The 15,225-nt window shown below is 46.0% G+C and overlaps 1 protein-coding gene across 3 annotated transcripts in view; it reads left to right on the top strand.

Moving 5' to 3' along the window:
* Myt1 (myelin transcription factor 1) overlaps nt 1-15,225 on the top strand; it is a 61,397-nt gene that overhangs the window by 30,008 nt on the left and 16,164 nt on the right. For 2 of the 3 annotated variants that reach the window (XM_085696839.1, XM_048441444.2), the window contains exons 7-16: nt 725-1,615; nt 3,067-3,201; nt 3,687-3,777; nt 4,857-4,970; nt 6,867-7,081; nt 8,491-8,615; nt 9,303-9,575; nt 12,008-12,162; nt 13,068-13,130; nt 13,255-13,323. In XM_085696839.1, the coding sequence (XP_085552965.1) occupies nt 725-1,615; nt 3,067-3,201; nt 3,687-3,777; nt 4,857-4,970; nt 6,867-7,081; nt 8,491-8,615; nt 9,303-9,575; nt 12,008-12,162; nt 13,068-13,130; nt 13,255-13,323 (2,131 nt within the window). The remainder of the gene's footprint in view (nt 1-724; nt 1,616-3,066; nt 3,202-3,686; nt 3,778-4,856; nt 4,971-6,866; nt 7,082-8,490; nt 8,616-9,302; nt 9,576-12,007; nt 12,163-13,067; nt 13,131-13,254; nt 13,324-15,225) is intronic. The other variant, XM_085696838.1, reaches the window with a different exon arrangement.

Genomic DNA, 15,225 nt, shown 5'->3' with positions numbered 1-15,225 from the left:
TGACTGACTGGGTTAGATTTAGTTTGGATTTGCAAGGGCAGGTACTGAGGAAATACTTCAGCTTAAGATAAATCAGGCCACTGAAGGTAGGTTTCTCTTAGAAGTCAAGAGAACAAAGGAGGCAGCTGAGGGTCCTGTGTCTTCCCAAGCTATTAGAATCAACTGACTTTGAACCACTGATACAAAGTATTACCATATTTTTGAAGCAATCCATGATAAGCCCTCATTGGCTTCCTTTTTTGGGACTCAAGTGAGTGCATGGCCCATGGAATCAAGTGAGTTTGTGTTCCAGGCAGAAAAGACCCCCAGCTCACCTGCTTTTTGGGATACTGTATGACAGTGCTGGCTCTTATTGTTGCTAAGAATACTGGTTCACAAGTTCCATAGACCAGCATGTAGAGAAGATCTGTTACTATGTTTCAAAGATTTAAATTCATTTCCTTTAAAAATGTATGATTTTTCAATTATGAAATGACTTTTCATCAGATTTTTCTCTTTAAGTTCCATTATATAAAATGAAGATCTATCTGATGATAGAAGAAGAATATGAATTAAAAAAATATCAAAGCAATCTTAAGCTAAATTGATTCCCCATGATTTTTGGATCCAGGTGGAAGGCTGACAGGTGGGACAGGTGGGACAATAGCTACTGTTGGGAGCAGAAATCTGGAAACATTCCCTCATGCTCTCTTCTGGCCCTCATGGTGTTTCTTGTTTTATGCAGGAAAAAGCCTCATCAAATCCCATTTTGGATCCAACTCCACTAGCAGCTCTTCTGGCTTCTCCAAAGGAAGCTACAGCAGCTACCAGGGAATCATCGCAACCTCCCTTCTAAATCTGGGCCAAATTGCTGAAGAGACCCTTGTGCAGGAGGATTCAGTCCCAGTAGCTAAGTTGGGCCCCACTGTTGTTCATCAGCTTCAGGATGAAGCTGCAATGAGGGCCAGCAATGATGAAGGTGAAAAGGACCTCTTTATTCAGCCTGAGGATGTGGAGGAGGTCATTGAAGTCACCAGCGAACGTTCCCAAGAGCCATGCCCCCAGTCTTTGGAGGATATGGTTAGTGAAGAGTCAAACAAGCAGAAAGGTGTCCTAGATCATGAGGAGGAGGGAGAGGATGAGGAGGAGGATGAAGAAGAAGAGGAGGAGGAAGAGGAGGAAGGAGAAGAGGTAGAGGAGGAAGATGAAGAGGAAGAAGAGGAGGAAGAAGAGGAGGAGGAAGAGGAAGAGGAGGAAGAGGCAACTCCAAATGTGATCTTTGGGGAAAACACTCCCCCTACCTCTGCCCAGAAGCCTTCCCCTGAGTTCCGAGGCCCAGAGCTATCCAGTCCCAAGCCTGAGTATTCAGTCATTGTGGAGGTCCGTTCTGATGATGACAAGGATGAAGACTCACATTCCCAGAAGTCAGCAGTCACAGATGAATCAGAGATGTATGATATGATGACCCGTGGGAATCTGGGCCTTCTGGAGCAGGCCATCGCCCTGAAGGCTGAGCAGGTGCATGCTGTCTGTGAGCCAGGCTGCCTGCCTGCTGAGCAGGGCCATCTGGGTCCAGGAGAGCCAGGGAAGGTGGCAAAGTCCCTAGATGTGGTGAGGAAGAGCTGCTACAGCAAAGGTAGGCTAAAGTGGCCTGCTCTGATCACCTGTCCTGTCATCCCATTACAAGGGACATAACCTTGACTGAGGGTGAAGATGAACGCTGGGGAGAAACATAGCTTGAAGCCCTTATAGGCTAGGGTGGGAGGAAAATTGAAAAACATTCAAGGGCAAATAACCTCAGAACTTGGGTCAAAGATTGAGGATATGGGCTTATACTGTTTCATGTACAGTGACCTGGAGAGACACATGAGCTGAGATGCACGGGAAGGGGCTAACTAGGAGAGAGAAAGGAAGGCGGGAGGGCTGATAACCCAACTTCTGTGCCTCTTAGCCATACTCCTGCCACCCTGATTGTCCAGTGACAGAACCTGATAAACCTTGAAAGCTGTTGCTTGAGGCCATATTTGATCATCCTGATCATGTTCTCCGTGGAGTTAGGACCTTCAAGCTGACTTGAGACACATCTCCCCTGCTCCTCTGAGGTCACAGCCTGTTGCTAGTTCTGCACTGTACTTGGATTTCTCTCTAATGTCTGGGATTAGGGGCAGAATCACCTAGCTTCACTGAGTAGTTGATGTTTAGGAGAGGGTAGTCAGGCTGGGCTAGTGGAAGTGATTTTGTCTGGATTGATATAAAGGAGAGGCTGGAACCTAAAGTCAGAAAGGACGGACTTTGAGCAAGTGGTGTAGCATAGTTACAACACAAGCACCAGATCTGTAGGGCAGGATGGCCATGTGCTTCTTGTTACCTACTCATCTCAAGTGCCTCCTTGACCCAGAGCAGGTGTGTGGAGCTTCTTCCCAGGCACCTTTAGACTATGGAAATATACACATGTTGACATGTGGAGAGACAGGCATTAGGATTGTTGGAGTCAGATAGGTATTGGGCACAGGGTTGAGTCCCTCAGGACATCACCACTTCCCTGGATTGGTAGAAGCATGACTTCCTACCCATTTGAATTTGGAGAGACCGAGCAGGCCTTCTTTCTTCTGCTGGATTTCTGAGCTTGGTTCTGGCATCTATCAAAAGAATGCTTCTCTGAGACATCATGAGTACCCTCTATTTCCTTCTGATCTCCACACTTAGCAGCCATCACAGGCCTGTAGGGGTGAGGTTGGCAGCTTAAATCTGGAGTTTAAATTTCTGATCAGATATTTATTAGTGATGCAGCTTTGGATAATTTATGACCTGTGTCATTTTATCTTGTCAAGCCTCAAGTAGTCCTTTTCTCAGGGGTGTTGATAGATACTTTACCTTCAAGGCTTACACAGGGCCTACACTCCAGCTACTGTCTACCCTGCTCTATGGGGTGGAAAGGGCATTCCTTGGGCTTTGGAGCAGTTTTTCTAGAGCTGCCTCACTGTCAGCCTCTGTCTTTCTTTAATCAGTAAAAGTGGAGACAGGAATTGTCCCTACCTCTCCTTTTCCAGTTTCTTGGCTTTGCATAATATGTGCTATGTGTTTTAGATCCTTCCAGGGTGGAGAAGCGTGAGATCAAGTGTCCGACACCTGGCTGTGATGGCACTGGGCATGTTACTGGGTTGTATCCTCATCACCGTAGCCTGTCTGGCTGTCCCCACAAGGATAGAATCCCTCCAGAGAGTGAGTAGCTCCATGCAGGGTTAGCCCAAGGATTAAAGCTCAGGGTTCTGTGATATAAGACAGGGGACAGTCTGCTCAAGTGTTCACCTTCAGATACCAGCCTGACTCAGAAGACTAAATAAATACAGACTGTGGGAGGGATTGTCTGTATTGCTTGAGCTGGGAAGATGGAGGCTTTCACACAGTTACCTCTTTGTTCTGAAAGCTTAGGATGTGGATATCTGTCCTTATTCTTAGGTTAGAAGAAGAATTTATGAAAATTAAGTGCAGAGTTGTGGATTAGAAATTAGAGTCTAATTTCTTCTATGGGAGGCAGGGTCCAAGTGGGAAGGGCATGCTTGACTGAGTTTCGTTAGGCTCAGAGTGCTATGGTGCCCCACTTACACAGCTGCAGTCTTTGTACAGAACTTCTGCACCTTTTTAGAGCTTTTCTCTATTATAGTCATGCCTGCACTCATTATTTGTTCTCCCTGGTTCTCTTACAGTCTTGGCCATGCATGAAAATGTGCTGAAGTGCCCCACACCTGGCTGCACGGGCCAAGGCCATGTGAACAGCAACCGCAATACCCACAGAAGGTAGTGAATTGAGCTGGGACATGGTAGGGAATTAGAGCTGGGCCTGAAGCATATGTCCCTGCCTGGGCCTTGAGCCCTTATCTGGGATGGGCTCTGGACAGACATATATCTCCCTGCTTTGGCAGGTGGCAGCTGAAGGGGTAGCCATTCACATGTGTTGCTACAAGTGCCCTGGGAATGGAAATGATCATATGAAAAGTCTGATACTGTTGTGATGAGAGAAAGTGGAGACCGTGTCTTGCCCATTTTTAGAAAACTTCTGCATACTAGCTCTTGCTCATGGGTGAAAGGAAAAATTTGAACATCAATAGGAATGTCAATGTTCAGAGTTATTTTGAGGGAGTGGTGAGATCCGGTGGACATGGGGCTTCCAGACTACTGTCCAGATATAATGTTGTCTTATCTTATTCAAGAGGGGATCGACCATGCCACACCAAGAGTGTTTTCAGGCTTGGTAAAGTCTGTCTGGGCCCTAGAAGTTATGTGCTTAGTTGGGAGGAATACCTGGGCTTTAGAGGCCACTTTGTTGGAAAAGAGTCTGTATTCCTTAGAGATGTGCTGGCCCAGAAGCTGGTAGCTGAGCTCACAGTAGATCCTGGGGAGGGTGAGCATACTCCAGGGCAGTACCTAGGTTGTGGTCTGAGTATAGTCTTTGGTTTCCCTGAGATATCCAACAGAATATGTAGACATGATTCTAGAATCCAGCCCAGGCACTGGAAAGAGCAGAGGAGAGAGATGAGGAAGAAGAGGGAGAAGAAGGAGAAGAGGGCTACATTTGTCACATATGCATGCAGAGGAGTCCTTTGCCTACAGTTTGTGGAACTTTAGGGTATATTTCATTTTCTATGAATTATCCCAAAAGAAATGGTCCGAGAACTGTGTCCTTTGTGGGTTCAGGACAGATGTGGACAGATAATCTGTCCTGTAGAAATGACAGGTGTGTTACTGACTCTGGGCTTTATGTGCCTAGACCTCTTATATCTGAGTGGTGTTGCTCCCAGGATCACATATTTGGCAACCCAGCACAAGCATGTCTTGGAGGAAGAAGGCTCAGATGTCTTTCCTTTTCTTCCCTCTAGTTTGTCTGGGTGTCCCATTGCTGCTGCTGAAAAATTAGCCAAATCTCATGAGAAGCAGCAACTGCAGACAGGAGATCCTCCCAAAAATAACTCCAATTCAGATCGGATCCTCAGGTGGGTGAGATAAGCTACTAAACTGAAGGAGTGTCTGCTGGGACTTCAGTGTTAGGGCTTTGTGGTATGTGTATGCCTCGGCTCACAGGGCACGTCTTCTGCACTCAGAGAGCCTCGTCCAAGGTGCAAACAGCTGCCTGACCTTAGCTACGGTGTGTTCTGCTTTTCTTTCTAAGACAGCTAATACAGTCAGTGAAACGATTTAGGGTTAGTATGCGAAGACAGCAGAGCGCACCAGTTGAGGGCCTCATTATATGGTGAACACCTAGTTGTCCTTATGTCTCCCCACTTCAGAATGTATCCTATCCTAGGACAGAGGGAAGGAGGGCACAGGACTTGCTCCCCTGAGTGCTGCCTCCTGTGGGTACTAAGCATCTGAGACAACAGCAGACATTGGTGCATGTAGGTGTGTGCATGTCTTTATATATGGACACCCATATGGAAAAGTTTACACATGAATTCAAGTGCATGTGTGTGCATACTATCATTAAGGGCCTTCTGAGAGAGTAATCAGAACAAATCTACTAAGTGACTCTCCATATAGTTAACCTTGGAAATAAGGTTACAAATAAGGCCAGAGGTTTGGGGTCATGTCCAAGACACCATTCTTGGATGGCTTGTCTTCAGAGACTTTTTTGAAGTCAACTATAGTCCCCTGTTGGGGCTGGAGGTTCATTTGAGTCACTGAGAGTACACTGTCATCTTTGGTCCTCACTAGCAAGATATACAGCTCCCCATTTTCCTTAAAATGTAGAACTTACAACTCCTTCTCTCTGTTCCTTGGACTTCTGTTCCACGTTTCTCTTCTCATACATAGTATGGGAGACAGGACCATACACTCAGCAAAGTCTGACTTGGTACTATTGCCACTTTGCAGGACCCCTGACCACAGGCTTCCTTCTTGGCTGCTTTCCTTGACAGTGCCATACCCTGGTCTTTCCCTGGCCCATTCCAGAGGGACCCTCAGTCACAAACCACAGCTTAGGGGGAATATGGCCTTACTTTTCTACTTTGTGGAGTATCTGTGTCCCATCCATAGACACCTTTGACCTGGTAGGTTCCAGGTAGCAAAGGCGTCTATCTTATTTGTTCTTCCTTCCAGTTTCTTGCCAGTTGCCAGCTAATACTTTCACCAAAGAGTGACACCAATGTGGAGGTCAAATTAAATGTCTCCTTGCTGGTATCAGAGGGTCTTGCTCTTGCAGCTTCACCAAGAGTTGCTGAGCCGAGTGTCCAGCCTAGGATTTCACTCCCCAAAAAGGCCCATCCCACCAGTGCTCCAATGTGATCACTACAGGAACATAAGAGTGATCTTACAGTATCAACCTGCTGGTTCTCTCCTTATGCCACATTTAAGTGTTTGAGGTCCTCACCATTATCCCCAAGTACCACAGATCACTGAGGTCATTGCTCATTCTATACAGGAACAAGGAGAGATAGGGCACTTGCTGGAGCTCTCCTCCCTCTTCTCCTCCATTCTAAGCTTCCTGTTCAGAAACTCACTTATTGTGTGGTTGAGCTCTTGGAACCTGCTCTTTTACAGTTTGAGGAAAGTTTAGACTTGTTACTTTGGCATACCATTAGCATGAAAACACTCTATTTCTTTTGGGTTCTATTGTTCCCTCCTTGTAGGCAATTATTAACACTGATTATAAGCCTATTTCTGCGGCCCTTCACCCTGGGAGGCAGAATTCTAGCCAAAAATTAGGGGCAGGGTTGTGTGTGTGTGTGTGTGTGTGTGTGTGTGTGTGTGTGTGTGTGTGTATCTCCCTGTGTTTTCCTTATCACCTGGCTGCATGAAGTCCTGGCTTGGGTCACTGGAGGGTGGGGGGAGAGGTGGCATGGGGTCTCTGGGTTTCAACCTCACAGGCTCTGCATCTCTGTCTCACACCCCAGGCCCATGTGCTTTGTGAAGCAGCTTGAGGTTCCTCCTTATGGGAGCTACCGACCCAATGTGGCTCCCGCCACACCCAGGGCCAACTTGGCCAAGGAGCTTGAGAAGTTCTCCAAAGTCACCTTTGACTACGCAAGTTTTGATGCTCAGGTTTTTGGCAAACGTATGCTTGCCCCAAAGATTCAGACCAACGAAACCTCACCCAAAGCCTTCCAATGTAAGTTGAGGAGAAACGTTTAATGTCTCTCCTTTCACATTGCTCCTGAGAGGGACAGTGGGGGAGGAATTCTCTTGGGAGTTCTCAGGGTGTGGGCCTGAGTCCTCACCCCTTCTTTACCTGCCCCAGTGGGCCAGTTGTGGCATCCTTAGGGCCTACATCGTACTTATCCATGTTTACACTGAACCTTTATGTGTTTCCTAATTATTTATGAAGAAAATCATGGGTCTGTTATGGATGTGTGTGGCCAGAGGCTTGAGAATCACTTCACTAATGTGATCTACCTTAGGGTGTCCACTTCCAGCAATACCTCTAAGAAGGGTCCAACAGAGTAGGGTGGTAATGTGACAGGAAGCTTCTTGGTTTCCTGAATAGGAACTGTCTTACTGGAAATGGCATTGTCTGTGACATTAGCCTCACATTTCAAGGTCAGTTAGATTGAAAAGAGTAGTTTCTGGAAATATTCTAGAACAATCATCCCTGCCTTTTCTTGCCACTTACCTCACTTGTTTGTGGTTAACCTTGGAAATACATGAAAGATAGAAAAGTACGCTGTGCCCTAGAGGGATCCTGACATTTTTCCCAGTTGATCTTGTCAAATCCACAGACAGCAGGACAAGTTTCCAAGTTATTAGGATTACAGTTCTTAGGGTTAATGTCCCTTGGGGTGAGTTTTTTCTAGACTCCAGCAGACTCTGCTGGCCATGCTCAAGTGTCTCAAAGCACATTCACTTGCTTAGAAGCTGTGATGGCATTGCTGGGGAGGGGCTCAAAATGAATTTTCCACTTGTCTGAATCTTTCTGGAAATACCAGTGATTTCTTGGTTACTCACAATATCACTTCTGAGAATGATTTTAAAGCTACAGTGTAATTGATTATTAAGAAAGATAACACTATACCTTCTTTTATGGTATCCTACTTATGCCTTGTTGCTTTATTAAGGTAGCAAAAATTATTAGGAGCATAAAGTCACCAAAAGTGTAGCAACATCTTATGATATGATGGGACAAAATTTTCCGTGTGTATAGTATTCCAAATATGTATCCTATATACAGAGTTATTTAGCCTCTAAATATTTGTTGATGGACAAGATATTTGACTGTTTAAAATTACCAAGTCTGTTGAGTATATTTCTAGAATTTTATTATTTGTGCCCAAACTTTCTTTTATCATATCAGAAATGAGATGCCTTTTTAGTACTGGAGACAAGAGCAGTAGGAAGTGTGTGTGTGATAATGTGAGAACGCTATGCCTTGACTCCTAGCTCTCTCCCCATTTATTTGCTGCTCTGTCTAAGTCTATGCAGTCTGGGATGTTCCCTTTTAGCTTTCAACCTCTACCAAAATCACCTCCTTCAGGTGCATTCCCACTTCCCAGTGACTTTATGAGAGTACTTTATCTTCCCTAGGCTTCGATTACTCTCATGATGCTGAGGCTGCACACATGGCTGCCACTGCCATTCTGAACCTCTCCACTCGATGCTGGGAGATGCCAGAGAACCTCAGCACGAAGCCACAGGACCTCCCCAGCAAGGTGAGCATACCCTTCTGAAGCTCTTAGGGGAGAGAAGAATAGGTGGAGTTTATACCGAGAAATCTACAGTAAGGAAAAGGCTGGTGCCAAGAGCAAATGGGAACTAGTTGATGTTTATTTTAAAATATTATGCACATATGTGTGTGCCTGCATGAGTCTATGTGCATCATGTGTGTTCAGGTGCTCAGAGCAAGAGGGCATCAGATACCTTTGAACTGAAGTTATAAGCTGTTGTAAGCTGCTTCATATAGGTGCTAGGAATTGAACTAAACCTGGTTCTCTGCAAAAGTAATACATGCTTTTAAACACGGAGACATCTCTCTACCCCTTAGTTGGTATTTTTTTTGTTACCTTTAGCCCCTCTAATCATGGCTCAGGTAATCCAAAAGAGTAGATGAGTGACCATGGAAAGAGCTGGAGTGCTGTGCAGCTCAAGGTCAGGCTGGTGCCCCGCTCCCGTGCTCTCTTCGGGAAGCTGGTAGAAACTGACGTATCTTGGAGTAAGGGACCTGTTCTCACTCAAGCTTGTGGTGGTTTCAAGGGGCTGACTTCTTAATCTGCAGAGGAGAGTAGGACTGTAGGGCTCCTTCACGTGAGGTGAGGATGTGGTTCTTTCCTCTCAGCAGATCACATTCTCAGGAAGGGGCTCAGTTCGCCAACCTATATTCTTAACCTTCGTATTTACAGGCTGTGGACATTGAGGTAGATGAAAATGGAACTCTGGACTTGAGCATGCATAAACATCGCAAGCGGGAAAACAACACTTTCCCCAGCAGTGGCAGTTGTGGTAGCAGCCCTGGTGTCAAGTCTCCTGATGTTTCTCAGCGCCAGAGCACTACCAGTGCCCCCAGCAGCTCCATGACCTCACCCCAGTCCAGCCAAGCATCCCGCCAGGATGAGTGGGACCGTCCCCTAGACTACACCAAACCTAGTCGCCTTCGAGAGGAAGAGCCTGAGGAGGTTGGTGCCAGGGCCCCGTGTGTAGCCTGAGTATAGGCTTGCAGTTGCTTTCATGGTTGCTGTGAACACTGTTTTCTTCTTAGATATCTTTTCCTTGAGAGATTCACATAGAGACCCCTAGGTCTGTCTCTTTTCACACAGGATTCTTCATCTTCAGAGCATCTAAAATTCAGGTTACAGTCTCCACCAAAGGTTTCACCTGCACTGTTTAGTCTTGTTCCATAAAGAGGGTGGGTCGTCTCACCTCTGTAGAGTTTAGTAGTTAGCAACAATGTAGACTTTACAAAGAGGAGAAGGATGTTTCATATTTCTTGGAGATGATTTGGGAAAATCTTGTTTCCTTCATTTTGTGAGCTTTTCATCAAAAACTCAACTCTGGTCTCCCCAGGCTTCATTGCTCTCCTTCCCCAGCATATTCCATCAAACACAGTTGCTGTCCAGAATTGTTTGATGTGTGGTTCCTTGGACTAGGGCAGTGAGGAATTCCTGACACAGGGGCCTTGGGCATGGGAGTCCTTATGGTGGGCAATGACCTGAATCCCCAAGAGCATGACTGACTGGTGAAAGAGGCAGTAACTTGAAAATGAGTCTAAGTTGGAGTATTCCCTTTCCTATTGTTCTACACCTGAGTATAAAATGTGTGGTTTAAGGTGAGAGTTTCTCCACCCTACTGGGATGCTTCCTAAGAAACACTCTGGACAGACAGTGTGAGATAAGCAATCTCCACTTTCTGGAGGGACTATCTGGAGGAAGTAGGACCATATAACTCTAGGATATTGGTGAGGTAGTCTCCTCCTGCCCCTGGCAATCTACTTGCCTGTAAGTTAGTCCCCATTTCAAACCCTTTTCCACCTTGGGTAAAACTCAGGATTGCTCCATTTTGAGTGGGATAGACTGGGCTCCTGGTCTAAGTTACATGGTGTAGTTAACAGCCCACTCGGGTCGCACTTATGGAGTCCTGGAGTGAGCACTCGTGGTAGGGAAGTACACATCTATCTAACTCTGTGGAAACCAAATCATTCTTGCACTGGACAGAAACCCTAGTAGAAGCAAGGGTGCCCTCTATGCAGTATCTTTAGTGTCTTCTCTCTTTCTTGGGCCTAGATCTTTGCAAGATTTACACTTTACTTCCAGGGTTAAGTTGTTTCCTGGTCTGCTAAACATGACTTCTCAACTTCTTTCTTAGGTTGGTGGATGTCTTGGCACCCCTACCTGCCTTTTCCTTAGCTCTAGTTCAGCTCTGGTCTTTTTATTATATTATATCAGCATATCCTCTTGAAACATCATTGTCTTCCCTGGAATGAGCTGCCATTTGTAGTGGGATCTCCGAGGTTCTAAGATCTACCTGTTGAGGCCTGTCCCGTGCCCCATCGGCAGCCTTTGCCAATTGTCCACAAACCCTTCCTCTCCCAACCTTTCCTAGTCATATTTAACCCCCCAAAGCTCTTAGGGTAGGCCTTCCCCATCCCTCTCCCTCTGCCCTGGATTCCTTACTTAGACCTTCCTCCTTACTTTCAGTCCTGTCCAATGGCTCAACAATTTTGATAGCAACTGTTCTGATATCATGGGTTCTCTGAGCCCCTTTTGTCCAGGGCCTCTACTTCCTGCTTCACTGATCTTGAAGACTTGTCTTAAGTGTGTCCTTCTGAGGACCTTTGTCCAGTTACTCAGGCAAGCAAATCACTATCTTAGAGCTTTGTTTAGTGACAAAAATCATAATAGCAACTGCAAGTTGGCTTCCCAGAGCTGCTTTGTGGACTGTGGTTTCACAAGTTTCACTTATTTGAGGGTTGCCTCATTTTAGATATAGTGCCTGAATAGCCTGTTAAAATCTATAGCAAGTTGGTACATCCCTAGAATGCAAAATCTGGTGTACTTGTCTTGCTAAAAGCAGTTATTCTAAGGCTATAGGACCCCTGGTGTTCAATGAAAGAGTTGTTGTTTCTCACTCCCTGTGCCACACCCATGAGGCTTTGGGTAGTCAGATACCCACAGACCCACAGTTGAATTAGGGGTGTTTGTCAAGTGTCTGATCTGGCCAACGCATCAGAGGGATCTCAAGCTTATCATGATTATCACTAAGCTACTAGTGTGTTATCTAGCTCAGCTTTGGGGTACATCAGCAACCTTATTTATTGCCTGCTGATAGTTGAGCTTTAAAAATACTGCATTCAAGTGTTCAGTCAGTGGTGATTTGGTGGAGGTTGACCCAAGTCAAGTGTCCTGGCCTTCCTAGTGTGATCTTCTGTCTTGAGGTAGGTAGGTTTTCCTCCCTCTTTCATAAGGCAAAACTTTTTATGGATACTACTGAAGGGTCCCTCTTTGTTGCCCACTATGTTGGACATCTGGCTTCCTTGCCAGTTGTTAAAATATTCCCTGCTGGTTTGTTTTTGTTTTTTTTGTTTTGTTTTGTTTTGTTTTTGTTTTTTCAGTCAGAGCCAGCAGCACATTCTTTTGCTTCTTCTGAAGCAGATGATCAGGAGGTGTCAGAAGAGAACTTTGAGGAGCGGAAGTACCCAGGGGAAGTCACCCTGACCAACTTTAAGCTGAAATTTCTTTCCAAGGACATAAAGAAGGAGCTTCTCACGTAAGTGCTGCTTTGGCAGATTGGCTTCTCAGGAATCTTGGAAAAGCAGGTCTGGTCCCAGAACTCAGCAACCACCTAGTTCCAGGTAGTTCACAGTGTCGTGTTTTCTGTCAACTCTGCCCTGAGCTGACTATGAACATGAACCTCTGAAAGCAATTGAGAATCAGGAAGTGCCTCTGGCCCAGCCCACAATACAGAACAGAATAGGGCAAGATGAGGATTATAGTCACAGGCAGAGAGGTTCATAAACACCAGCTCTCATCTCTGGCAGCTGCCGGACCTCAGACTGGAACAGGCAAGACTTTTTAATTAATCTCTAATGCCACATGTCCTTAAAAGACTATTAAGGGTTGGGGGAGGATTGAAGGGAAGGGGAGAGACAGGGAGGGGAGCAGAGAAAAATGTAGAGCTCAATAAAAATCAATTTAAAAAAGACTATGAAGGGTTATGCCTAGAACTTTTTCCACTAGTGATTCAACCCTTACCTGTGCTCATAGCTAGTTTTATGGAGGATATAAGGATCCTCCTTTCCTTAAACTGCACCCCACTAGTTTCTTTCTACCTTGGTATCCGCCCTTTCCAGAGTGGCTGGATTTATATTCTCACTCTCAGATAAGGTTGTGCTGTTTAGGAGTTGGAGAAGGGAGGAGTGCCCCATCCACATGTTCATGAATACACATTTGTACACATAGCATGCATATGTAAACACAGCATTCATGCTTCAGAGGCATCCTTACCTCAAGTTCCCTTTCCTTCTTGAGTTAAGTCTTATAGGAGAAATTTACAGTCCCAGAAGTGAGGGCTGTGATCTGAGGATGTCCACCTGCCCTTAACTGACTTGCTCTAGGGGAAGGCCTGCAGGTTATCATGGACCTCTGTTCTGATGCTCTTTTTCCTTTGTCCAGCTGTCCCACCCCTGGCTGTGACGGCAGTGGTCATATCACCGGGAACTATGCCTCCCATCGCAGGTTCGTGCCCTGCTCCTCTGGCCTGACTCCAGTGCTTTGTGTGTGTGTGTTGGGGGGTGTCTTTCTCCTCATCTCCTTTGCTCCTCTCTATGGCTCACCCCATATCCCATCTCTTCTCTTTCAGCCTCTCTGGTTGCCCTCTTGCTGACAAGAGCCTCAGAAACCTCATGGCTGCCCACTCTGCTGACCTCAAGTATGTTTGCGCTCACTGACTGCCTATTTCTTGGGCAGCTCCCTGGCTTTGCTCTCTCTTTTATGAGGCTCCTACCAAGTCAGCCTTCTCTAAGATACCATCCCAGGCTGGTCCTGCTTTCCTGGGATGGGGAAGAGGAGCAGGGCTTGAAAGGGATGACTCTGCTTGGCTGGGCTGTTGTCCTTGCACCTGTGACTCCTGCTTTGAGCAATCTGACCTCTAAGCACTGTCCATCTCACTTGCTGGGTCAGAGCTCCTGGACCGCTCCAGGTCTTTCCCACTCCCAAGAACTCTGACAGGACTGCTGGGCCTGCTTTTCCTACTACCATTCTAAATACTGAGAAAAGCTGGAACTTAACTGTGGCTTAGTGACTACAGGCTACGGGGCTCTTGTCAAAAAAAAAAAAACAAAAAACAAAAAACAAAAAACAAAAAAAAAAAACCAACAAAAAAAACCCCATCACTAAAAGTGCCAGAGAATGCTCCTTGCTTTCCTTCTCCCCGTGCCTTGGCTGCTCTGTTTCTCCCTGGTGTCCTCCCAGCCCTACTCAATGTTCTTGCCTTCTCTTTGCTGTCCCTCTCCATGTTTCTGTGCCTCTCTGCCTTAACACTTAGACAGAGCAGGTTCTATGGAAACCCACAACTGTCAATTTGCCTGATAGTCCTCAGAAGGGAGGAGCAAGTACCCAGAGGTTTCCAGGCATCTGTTCTCTTGGAACTGGAGCTGGGGTCATCATTGTTTTTGGTTTTCATTTTCTCTATTGACCTGTGACATTATAGCCTTCATGACCCTGAGCTGTGATTACCTTGCCCAGGAGACCAGAGCTGAGGAGAAACCTTGATACTGGGAGATACTGTCCTGTTCTTCTGTTCCTCACAGCAGGACCAGGGCCCTCTCTCTCATAGTCTTTTTGGTTAAGTGTTCTGAATCCAGGTCAAGACTCACTGAATCTGTTTGGGGAGCAGACAGGTGATGGATACTGGAGCTAGAATGCTGACACCAAAAGGGACAGAAGTTCCATTCCTTCTGGTAGTGAATGTCACGTTCATACCTTGTAGACTCACATACTTTCTCATTTACTTACCAACACTGTAGTCTAGTCCTGAAACTCAAAGTTGGAGAAGAGTCCTGTAAGCTCAGTGAACACCTCCCCACACTTTTTAAAATTATCATTGTATTTATTATATTTGTATTCTTACTACCGTCACACCTACTTTTATATCCAATTCTGCTTCCTTTTCCAATTATGATTAGAGTTCATGGATTTCCAAAACAGGGCCTAGAGAACTCTCTATTTCAGGATATAACCGAACATTTTGTGGCCTTAAAAAATGTATTGAGGGCTAACAGGAGGACACTTGGATGACACAGCCCTGGGAGGGTCTGCACTATAAGTCTGTGAAAACTTCAACACAAAACTTCTGTGGGCACAGCAGAGGAAAGTCTCCTTGCATGGGTGGGCGTCTCAGGTGTCCCACTGCCTCCAAAGCTTTTATTGTCTCAGAGCTCTTTCTGGGTCCATTGCCTCACTGCTCAAGACTCCAGTATGGTCCTAGAAGAAGGTGACCATGACCTATTCCTCACTTTTCCTGATACCCCATTGCTCCTGGGATCCTTGTTCTGTCTGGGCCCGCATCAGGCTGGCCAAAACAGTGCAAATGGAGTTCTTTTTGCGGCCTCCATATAAATGGAAAAACAAAGACATGCTCAGGCAAGTTCCAGGGTCACTTACTCTCCTTTGTATGAACAGGGGCTGCCTTGAGATGCCCAGTTCACATGGTAGGAGTATACATACTACCCTACACTGTGGAGGTTTGAAGGCTATAACGAGGGTGGGCAACACCTCTGTAGCACAGGAATGAGACACCGAGGGAGATCTGAGATGTCACCAAGGCAGAATC

This window comes from Myodes glareolus, chromosome 10, assembly GCF_982192425.1.
Source record: "Myodes glareolus chromosome 10, mMyoGla1.1, whole genome shotgun sequence".
NCBI classification, from domain to species: domain Eukaryota; kingdom Metazoa; phylum Chordata; class Mammalia; order Rodentia; family Cricetidae; genus Myodes; species Myodes glareolus.
This window is presented reverse-complemented; position numbering and strand designations above follow the sequence as displayed.